This window comes from Centruroides sculpturatus, unplaced genomic scaffold, assembly GCF_000671375.1.
Source record: "Centruroides sculpturatus isolate CEXI.00-Female unplaced genomic scaffold, Cexi_2.0 scaffold1423, whole genome shotgun sequence".
Lineage (NCBI taxonomy): Eukaryota > Metazoa > Arthropoda > Arachnida > Scorpiones > Buthidae > Centruroides > Centruroides sculpturatus.
The window spans coordinates 67,970-79,076 of NW_019386374.1; the positions used below are offsets into that span (position 1 = coordinate 67,970).

The 11,107-nt window shown below is 34.3% G+C and overlaps 1 protein-coding gene across 1 annotated transcript in view; it reads left to right on the plus strand.

The window, feature by feature from the left end:
- The first annotated feature begins 9,433 nt into the window (after positions 1 to 9,433).
- The window catches only part of LOC111614728 (gastrula zinc finger protein XlCGF8.2DB-like), an 11,532-nt gene continuing 9,858 nt past the window's right edge, over positions 9,434 to 11,107 (plus strand). Inside the window, exon 1 of the mRNA XM_023356094.1 lies at positions 9,434 to 9,647. Within this exon, the coding sequence (XP_023211862.1) occupies positions 9,434 to 9,647 (214 nt within the window). The remainder of the gene's footprint in view (positions 9,648 to 11,107) is intronic.

Here is an 11,107-nt window from a genome sequence, read left to right on the forward strand (position 1 = left end):
GTCTGTATCTTCCTCCAAACTGACATATTTTGCCAAAAATACGTTAGAAGGTACAGGTACAGTACCTCCCACATACCTCCATCTATCAAGCTGAAGAAGATTCTGACTACCAAGCTGTTCAGTGGGCCACTTCACTACCAAACGAAACTCTGTCTGTCAACATTTACAGTGATTCTCAGTCTGTCCTAAAAGCTCTATTAAATCCTAATTGCAATAGCAATAAAATCGCATATATCCAGCACCATATTAAAAATCTTTTAAATAAGATAGCTTTTATACATGTTCCTGGCCATACTGGTATACTAGGAAATGAAAAAGTCGACTTTGATGCTAAGTCAGCTGCAAAGGACACTGATTCGGACTACACTCGCATTCCTCTCACAGCCTCAAAAATTATATTCGTGACAACGCTATGCAAAAGTAGAATCAGTAAAAGTAGTTAAGCAGTAAAACTGGTAGAATAACAATACTTTATTTTCTTAGTGTTGAATGCAAGTTCTCATCACTACTTAGAGATTTAACGTTTGCTTTTGCTCAACTACTTACTGAATTTTAGAAGCTACCTGGCGATGTATAACCGGGCAGAAACTGCTTCTTGCTTTTCCTCTACAGAAAACCTAGACACCGTCGACCATATGATCTATCATTGTCCAATTTACAATCAAAATAGATTTATTCCGAAATTAGAAATTTTTACGCTTGGTTTCAAGTGGCCATGTCCACTCGATAAGCTTGTTCAGAAGCCACTGTTTGATGCTTTTTACAATTATGTTAACAATATATGGAAGAAAAGACTACAGTATTTCTAATTTCACATTTTCGTTTTCACTAAAAGCCGAATACTAATTTTATGTTTACTTTGTTTCATGTATTCTTACTGTTATACATCCATAGGAGTGGTGCACTTATTCTAGTAAAAAATAAGAGAGAAAAACCACCACACGGCCTTTCTCCCATGACAAAAATAGTGTAGAGCGTGAATCCGCTAGCGTTATTACTTTATGACGTCACACGAGACAACCAGCGTACCTAATAGAAACCGCTAAATTGAAAACGCCACCACTCAACGACATCAAAAAAATAAAAATGACAATNAGAAAACATAATCGGTAATCTTCTTCTGTATTGCTGGTTTTGAGCGTGATCGTTCAGTCTTCTGCCGGTAAAAATTGAGAATGACCCAGGCAAATAATTTACTTAATTTGGATCGGCTACGCGATATTTACAATAGTGTCGAGATATAATACAAATCCAAGATTGGCACGGCTGTCGACTCGAAAGGTTAATTAACGTGAAGCGAAAAGATGTCTCTCCTACCTTGTCCGCGATGACCTCGACCACGTGTTCTGCGTCTTTTGTTCTGTCAGTAAAAATTAACTGAGAAACTGATCATTTTTTACTTAATTTGTATCGGCTATGCGATATTTACAATAGTGTCGAGATATTATATAAATCCAAGATCGGCACGGCTGTGGAATCGAAAGGTTAACTAAATGAAGTAAAAAGATGTCTCTCCTCGTTAGAGTTTAGGAGCAAAGTGAGGTCAAAGGNCAACCGATAAGAATTTACTGGTATGTTTTTACGATAATTCCGTATAGTTGATAGGAGTTTAAAAAAAAATCCATTAAAATATTTAATATTTTTATCCCGCTCTCCGATCTTATATTACTCACGGATTTCAATGTTAAATCAGTGATATTACGATTTTGTGTGTCCCATCTATAAGGGGATGTAGAAAAAAACATGTACAATTCTTGTACAATGTTAAAATATTAACTGTTACTTTGATAGCATCATTTACAACTAAATTTAATGAATGAGAGAGATGCACCAGGTACAGAGAAAGCTGTAGAATTTGTTTTCCTTAAATTTACGATTTATGTATCCGTTTGTCATAAAAATTTGTCTTTCCACTTTTTTCCCGAGACTACAAATGTTCGAGTACAAAGTAACCGGTTTCGACTTATTTCTACTTAAGAAGTAGTTAAATAATTAAGCGATTAGGGAATTGGGGACATAAATAAAACCCTGCTGAAAAAGCCGTAATTTTACTTAAAAGCTTAACCGAACCAATCTCTAGCCGAGTACAGTGGGGACTGATTGCTCGTTTTAATAAATCTTTTGGTGTTTATAACTGTTATTTTACATCGGATATGAAAAAATATTATTCAATAAGTCCATTTAAATTTTTTTGGCTGCAATTTGAAAAGTTGGGATCAGATACGGAAATGTAAATGAACATTTAGAGAAAAATACACATTTGTTTTGCTAAAAAGTGCTAGAGGTCTAATCACATATACCTGTAGGNCGCGGACTACAGTTTGACGAACTTTACTCGAGTTACACAGTGGTAACACCGCAACATTCTATAAAGAAATTCACTAGTTACGATTTGACAAGGACGAGATTAACTTCTTGAAAAGAGAACATAATCGGTAATCTTCTTCGGTATTGCTGGTTTTGAGCGTGATCGTCCAGTCTTCGCCGGCCACGATGCATTTTCGGTGAAATTAACCTATCCAATTTCGAAATTTCTCTCCGTTGCATGTCGGCCCGGGTTGAATTTTTGTCGATGAGTAACAAAAATTACCCGTTTTTGAAAAAAATAATCGTGGCTATTGTACGGTCCGAAATTACTTTTTTTATTTTGCACAAACAATATACAGTTTAACCCGATTATAATGTTACCTAGTCTGTGAAGTCCACGTCTTTTGTTCTGCCCGTAAAAATTGAGAAATGACCCAGGTAAATAATTTACTTAATTTGGATCGGCTACGCGATATTTACAATAGTGTCGAGATATTATATAAATCCAAGATCGGCACGGCTGTGGAATCGAAAGGATAAACTAAATGAAGTAAAAAGATGTCTCTCCTCGTTAGAGTTTAGGAGCAAAGTGAGGTCAAANAATTAAGTTTGATTTTTCTGCAAACTTCTTTTTACATTTGTCACAACTGTAAGGCTTTTCTCCACTGTGGATCCGAAGGTGTGCAATTAAAGGCTCCTTTCGTGAAAATTTCTTTTTACACTCGTCACAAATGTATGGCTTCTCTCCCGTATGGATTCTTTCATGCCTTTGCAAACTTTGTTTAGTTTTGAAATTCTTCTTACATTGTTTACATGAATATTTTTTTTGGTTCCATTTCTCTGCAATTAAAAACATCGTTTTAAATAATATTTTATCAATGTATAATAAAAAGTTTTATAAAACAATAATTAAATTAATAATAGTATTTAATTATATAATAATCTCTATATCTAAAAGAACATTTCTGCATCAAAACACACGAAAGAGCAGTTTCAGAGATAATAATATTCGAGTATAAATATATTATGTTACTAATATTTTCAACAGCTAATCAGGGAGGACACATATTAAAGTAAACAATATCTGTAAATCATTCTTCAAGAGTATTTATATCTTCATTAATTCTCTGTTTATATCCTTGCAGTGGATCTGCTGCTTCTTTTATATTTTTAAAGAAGAGCACTGATGTAAATCAAGCAGTGTATCTAATACTGTATACAATTTTTTTCTATAATCTTGGATAATATTTTCTTCAAACTTTGTTTTTCATCGTGAGAACATCTGAAAGTAACAACATCATACATGAAATAAATTATATAAAACTTAAATTTACACGAGTTTAACGTTAAAATGTATTATTCATATTGTTTTTCATTTCTATTGTTAAATGTAAACTTGTGTATGTTACATTTAAATAAAAAGAATGTTGTATTTTTATGTAATGTGTGTTAAGTATACTTCCCTTACAACACTTTCTCGATAAGAAAAACTCTCAACTGGTAGGCAAGAGTAAAATACAAATTTTTAAGAGTGAATTATGGATTTCATTCTTCTCATTATTAGTTTCTGTTTACTGTATTTTCAGAATGATGATTAACTAAATGGTAAAATAAAAGGATTTCAAGTATGAGACAAATTCATTTTCAATGTATATTGTACAGTGATTAAATTTTCTACTCTCTACGCTAAATCATTTAAAATATATAAATTCTATTGATTATTAAACACAAGACTGTGTTATTAATTAAACACTTGGCGTTTTTCCTCTTTATTCAGTTGATACCGGTACTTTTACACGTTTCGGGCGCATAGCCCCTCATCAGTCAACTGATAAGAAAGAACATATACAATATTTGATTATTACACTCTTAAAAATAAAATTATACAACTCAATTCAAAATCATGTAACTTTTAAAAACATACCATTAAACACGCAATAGATGCAATGACACTTATACAGCACAAGTTGATGTTCTCTTTACAGGTAGGATAAGTTGACTATATCAACGCTATAAAACCTACGTACATCTAATTAAACAATAAAACACTATATGAATATACAAGCTTATACGGATATAGTACAGAATTATATTAAGTTTGGTTTAGTGTTGTTTCTTACTGTTAAGTAGGCGTAATACATCTTCCATCTTCTTACTAAAGTTGATGAATATATTGACTATTCCTTTCCAAGATTGATGGATATATTTGGCTGGTTTCTTTCAATTTTTCTTTGGCACATAACAGAATCAGATAAACTTCACTTAACTTACTATAACAAGAACCTAAACTTTTACATTTATTTCAGAAATGATCCGAATCTCGTCAAGAAAATAATCGTTTTCGACTGGGTTAATAAATATAAAGATGGGATAACGCTTCATAATAACAGAATTGGCAGAAAAAAACGCTTCTCTGAAAGTCTGAATTGTAGTAACGTCGCATTTCTCGCACACAAAATAAAAAATACACACAAAACATTTCTTCTGTGTCATCTTGGGTTTCAAACGTTTCAACTTCTCTAGTGTTTCAATTGCAGTCTCGTAATCACATTTTCCGATGAAAACAGAAAAAGCATTTGCCTTCACCCCATGATAATCTTTCTAAATATCCGTTTTTTGCTTAAGAAGAACTTGAACTACTACTGTTCTCTTTCAAATATATAGTATAATCTACACACTTTGTTTCCTGTCCCGGTATATTTTCTTCGTTACGCAAATTCTCCGTGTGTTTTTTATACCGTTAGCTGATACTTCGTACACCAGAAGATCAGTTTCGCTTAGTTCGAAGGGATAATTACAAATATTGAAGCCCGGAAGAGCTGGAGATACTGATACCTTTATTTCCGTTGATTTTTCTGTTGAAAACTTCGGAGCTGGAGAAAAACTTTTCCATGTCATGCATGCCTTCCTTGCTTATTAAAACTTCATCCGTTTCTGCTCTCATCTGTGTCATTAATTACAAACGTGACAGTCATTGCTAATCTTTTCGCAAATTGCTATCACCGGTCGGGTTGTACAAAAGACGTTTTGCCGTTTATCCGAGGATTTCTTCGAAATTCAAATGAAATGAAAAATTTCAAAATCTAGTTTGAATCATTTGGTCCATGAACACACCGAACTTGTGTATCTGAATAATTTAATGGCATTCGTGAATACATCCTTCGAATTACTTAACGCTACGGTATTTACATGACTTGTGCTGCACTATTCACAGAGATGAATACAATCATAAAAATGGCGTTATTTATTATAGCAGTTTCATATGGTACTGCAACTCTTTTTACATGCTACTCAATGTCTCGCTTTATTTCCGAGAGAAGTCTTTTATANGAACTTTGTCAGTAATTTTATAGTTTTTACGTGTATGTCATTTTGTCCTTACGTAATGTGTCATTTTGTCCATAGTATATGGACAAAATGGATTTTGGATGATCTCAATTAAACTTACAATATTTTTTTCTATTATTTTAATTAATATTGTAAATGTTTAGTATATTTTATAGGTAAAGAACCAAAGATGATTGATGTAGAATATGACAGTGCTGTGATTTAACAATAAAGAGTTATGAACCTAAAATAAAACCGTATGTCATTTTGTACGTATTTCCCCTACTCCTTCATACCTCTAAGCTGGTAACATAAAACGGCAGTACGATTTTATAAATAAGACATAGTCTTGTCAATAATAAGTTTGACATGGCCAACGATTATTTAATATTAATATAATAAATATAAGTACAACTTTTTTCGAAGAAAAATACTTTGTTTCAGTCATTTCTTTCGTTGTTCGCATCATCAGCAGTTCATAAAAATCACTAAAACTCACGGAGACGTAATATTAAATAATCGTTGGCCATGTCAAACTTATTATTTTTACTTAAAGTGTACTGTATTATGTGATTGTGGCAAGAACACCGGGTGACGCTTTTATCATTTTTGCACTTTAACTACGGAGGCAGTAGCCTAAAAAGGAAGGTCGTCTCCGTGAGTTTTAGTTATTTTTATGAACTACTGATGGTGCGAATAACGAAAGAAATGACTGAAACAAAGAACTTTTCTTTGAAAAAAGTTGTTCAGTAGAGCATCGATTATCCGACGCCCGATTAACCGTCACATCGGTTAACCGACCGTTCTAGTCGGCAAATTTCAAACGTCCGCTAGCGATGTGGCGCTACAATATTTGGCTATGTCTTGGCTACTTTAATATTATTTTTGTTAAATTTTTGCGTGTTTTAGCTGGCATCAACGGTTCGACCATTGAAGGAGACTTAATTTTCTAATTATAAGTGGTTGTTTGTTTCGTGAGCAATAAAATAATTTAAAAGTAATTTTTAACGATACAATAGTGACGATTATTATTTTTAAAATATCTGTTAGGCTAAACATCGATGAAAATTCAACGCGAAGTTGGTTAATAACGATATACTAATAAACTAATTACATGGGATATACAGTAGAGCCTCGAAAACTCGGCACTCGATAACCCGGCACTCCGGATAACTCGGCCACACCCTGGCAGGGTAAAAAAATCCTTAGTTAATTAATTTTCATTATAGACAGCTTTATGCCTCATAAAGTATTTTTCTAAGGTCTGTCTTATCAAGTAAATTACTGTACACTGTGTATTCATTAATTTTCATTTTCATGTAGTAAAGGCTCTATGCCTTCATAAAGGACGTACTTTTACTTTGTTTAAGAGTATTTGGGCAGTTTATTCTCTGTTGTATTCTCAAGCAAACAGTACATACAAGTACAGTACAATATTTTCTGAGGAAACACGCATACTTATCCTTTTTTAACCCCATTCCCGATAACCCGGCATTTTCACAAACTCGGCCACCCTTCGGTCCACATTAGGTCGAGTTTTCGAGGCTACTGTACTAATATCCTAATATACTATACTAATAATGTATTTATCAGTATCCGAATCCAGACTTTCCGTGTGTTTATATCATTACATCATAAGATCACATTGTAGCCATACTTTCATTCGATAACTGTCAACTTTTACACCTGGGAGCTAAACATCTGCTAAGTTCTCAGGCTTAATAACGACGCTTTCTCAGCACCTTTCGACCTAATATCTCCGTTTCAACAATCCAACATGAAAAACAGACAACAAAGTGAGGCAGTCGTCACCAGTTCCTCGATCAGACCACTCAAGGTTTCCCTGTGCTAAAATATTTGGATATTTCCTCGCCTGTGGATATTTCTTCGACTAATAACTGTGGAAATAAAAACTGTCTTCTGTCTTCTGAGTCCAGAACTGTCTTCTTTTGGGATTTCATACAAGGGAATTATCGACACGCGAACTTCTGTAAACTCTCTCTCGAATCGGGTCATATCTTAATATGTAATACTTATCAAATCGAGAAATGTATCTAACAGCAGCCCTAATGTATAGCTTATCGTTAACCATTAAACAGTTGTTACGTTAAAATGTCTATGAGTAAGTCACTTCCGGTGCGCTGTCTCTCCTTCCATCCCGACTCTGTTCGCTAACACACGCGACCGCTCACACGCCCGAACGAAACGGTTTCTGTGTCTAGCCGTGAAGACACAGTGGCGTCAGTCCTGACGAAAACTTGTCATTGCGATCTTCTCTGACGCGATGTCGACCCTTCGGTCACGTGGTGCCGAAGTATAGGGAGGCCCTTCGGCATTGTCAGAGTAACACTATTACGTGCTCATTTCAATCGGTCCGAGTCGTGGGTAAACGAAAATATGAAATGAAATGGTTCAAATTCTTACAAGATACTGCATTATTCTTATTTATTGTGAAATTTTGCCGCTCCCCTAAAACGTAATTTTGCCGCCCTTAAAAAGTGCCGCCCGGAGCGGCCACCCACACTACGCTACGCTACTAGCGCTGAACGTCCGACGTACACGTTTTCGCGATGAAAACGTCATCCGAAACCTCTCTAATAATGTATCAAAAACGACGTAGACAAAAAAACCAGAAAGTAAATGAAACTTGTTACGAAAGGAAAAGTGTACGAAGGTCAGTTTAGGCAGAGTTTGAATGTCCAGTTACGAAGTGGCTAGCGATTTGCTAGACACTTCCAGGAGTGCGAAATGTGTTGATATTATTCCATTTATAATATCATTTATGATATCATAAATGATATTATAAACGATCAAGAAAAATTGATATAGAAATTTTTCTGCTTTGTAGTTACCGAGTAGGTGTAATTTTTCGAACAGATTTGCTTTTGCTCAATAAATCATTTATAAAAAAATTAACACCGAAACTGCCACAACACTATGATCATAAACCACGTCATAAATGCCAAAATACCGAAAATCTCACACTTTAATTTCGGGCAAATTTTGGGCCGGTTCTACTGTACAACCTGTAAATTTTACCAGTTAATGAAATGGGAATATTTGGAATTAAATTTGGAACCAGGNGTAAATAAATTTTATTTTAATTGTCGAACAGATAGATTTTGACTGTTTTGTTGAATGTTTAGTGTGACAAATCAAAGACAACATACGGCCGAGAGAATACGAGAATTTGCATCGCTTACGCTTGGCCTTATAAATTTTGCGTAGTCGAAATGTTGTTCGACATCAAGCAGCATCATTATCGATCTCCGACAACATAATTAATAAAGAAAACAATAATTCTTTGACGAAAAACGTTTAATTTTTAAATTAATACATTCGTTGTATTTCCTGTGTTTTTTACCTTTTTTTAATTTAAAGTTACATTATTTAATATAAGCAATTTGTGGCTTTGCTACAAACGTCAATGCTTTGGAACTATCAATTGTAGGACATTTTACGGAATGACATTTTNAAATCTCACACTTTAATTTCGGGCAAATTTTGGGCCGGTTCTACTGTACAACCTGTAAATTTTACCAGTTAATGAAATGGGAATATTTGGAATTAGATTTGGAACCAGGTATTGATAATGCGTTTAAATTTGCTTTAAAATTAGGATTACAACTAATCGATGGTGTGTGCAGTTTATGTTCAAAAACTTGTAAAATATACTATCGAAGTGATAGAAATTCGAGTTTGTTAAGACGTAACAATTGTGGAAGGAAGTATTCAGATTATGATAGAACTTTTAAGGACAAATGTGGCAACATTTCATGGATGGAATTTTGTAGTTCATATGGCATTACCTTTGTTTGGAATGCACGTCAACAAATTGGCTGTTGCTGCAGCCTGCAGGTATTTCAAGAAGGCAGGCATCGATTGGTCAAACCACATACGTTTAGTGATGCTTATAGCTATGAATAACATGACCTCATTTAAAATCGGAATTCCTAATAAAACCGTCGAAGTAGATGAAACAGTAATATGCAAACGCAAATACGAAATAGGGCGTATACTGAAATCTACAAAATGGGTCGTAGGAGACAATAGTTGCTTCATTTGTCAAGTGAACGACAGATCTGAAACCACACTAAATTGGGTTGTCTAAATTTGTAATTTCTGGTAGTCTAGCTATAACCGATGAATGGAAGGGATATAATCACACAGACGACATTGAAGAAATAGATATTGAACACAGAACAGTTAATCATCCAATAAACTTCGTAAACCCCAAAATGGACGGTCATACTCAAAACATTCAAAGGTTATGTGGTTATTTAAAAAATAAAAAAACAATTTACCAAAGCATTACACGGATGATCTCTCGGACTCATACATGTATTCCTTTATGTATAAGAAGTTCATGAAATGGCCAGCTAGAAACCCCGGAGAAAGATTTCAAATATTCGTAAAACACTTGAGTATGACATATCCAGGTACCGAAAAAACACCTTAATGGATAGAACCAGTGTGTGTTCCCGCCGCACCAGTTACTAATATAAAAAAGAAGGAAAAACAGGACAACACAACAAACAAAATGACTAATAAGACAAAGAAAAAAACGTCCACAGGTGCTGAGGAATCGACTTCGTCAGGAAAGAAACGTAGGAAAGGAAAAAAAGGATCACTAACATTGAGTAATAATTTCAATACAGTAATACCCCGACTTACGCGATTTTCAAATCTCGTCGATTCGTCTTTTGTTTGAGCGGCACGCACTCTTGATTACTCACTCCATCCACACTATTGTTCAGCTTACATGTTCGGACGTATCGTGCAGAATCGACGCATTGCTACAATTTATTTTGTGTTATTTATTTCTGTGTTTGTTATTTCTACGGAAACTCGAGAGAATCTATGTAATGATTTCTTGTAACAGTGAACGAATCAAAAAGTGAGATAAGATTAATGAGAACATTTATTAGCTTACACACATCCGACTTGGATTTTATAGAAATTGAGAAAATTATACCCCGACTTACGCGAATTCGACTTACGCGGTTATCGCTCGGTCTCACCTATTGCGTAAGTTCGGGGTATTACTGTAATCGACTAGAATAAGTTATGTTTGAATTTAGGACACGTGACCGCTCCGTTTGAACCATCGGTTATCGCGAAGTCTCGAGAAGAGTTCGAAATGGCGACCGGAAATTTTGCCATTTTGGCACCATAGGTAAAAATAACCCGTTTTGTTCAGGAATTTATTCCTGGAAATAATTTAGACCATGTGTATTGTATGATAGAGGAAGTCAATACAGTAGAGCATCGATTATTCGACTCAATTTGAGACTCGTGTTTGTCGGATAACTGAAAAGAATGAAAAAAAAAAATACATTCATTAGTATAGTATATTAGTATATCCCATTTAATTAGTATATCGCTATTAATCAACTTCGCGTTCAATTTTCATCGATGTTAAAAATTATTTTTAAATTTATTTTATTGCTCACACAACAACCACTCATAATTA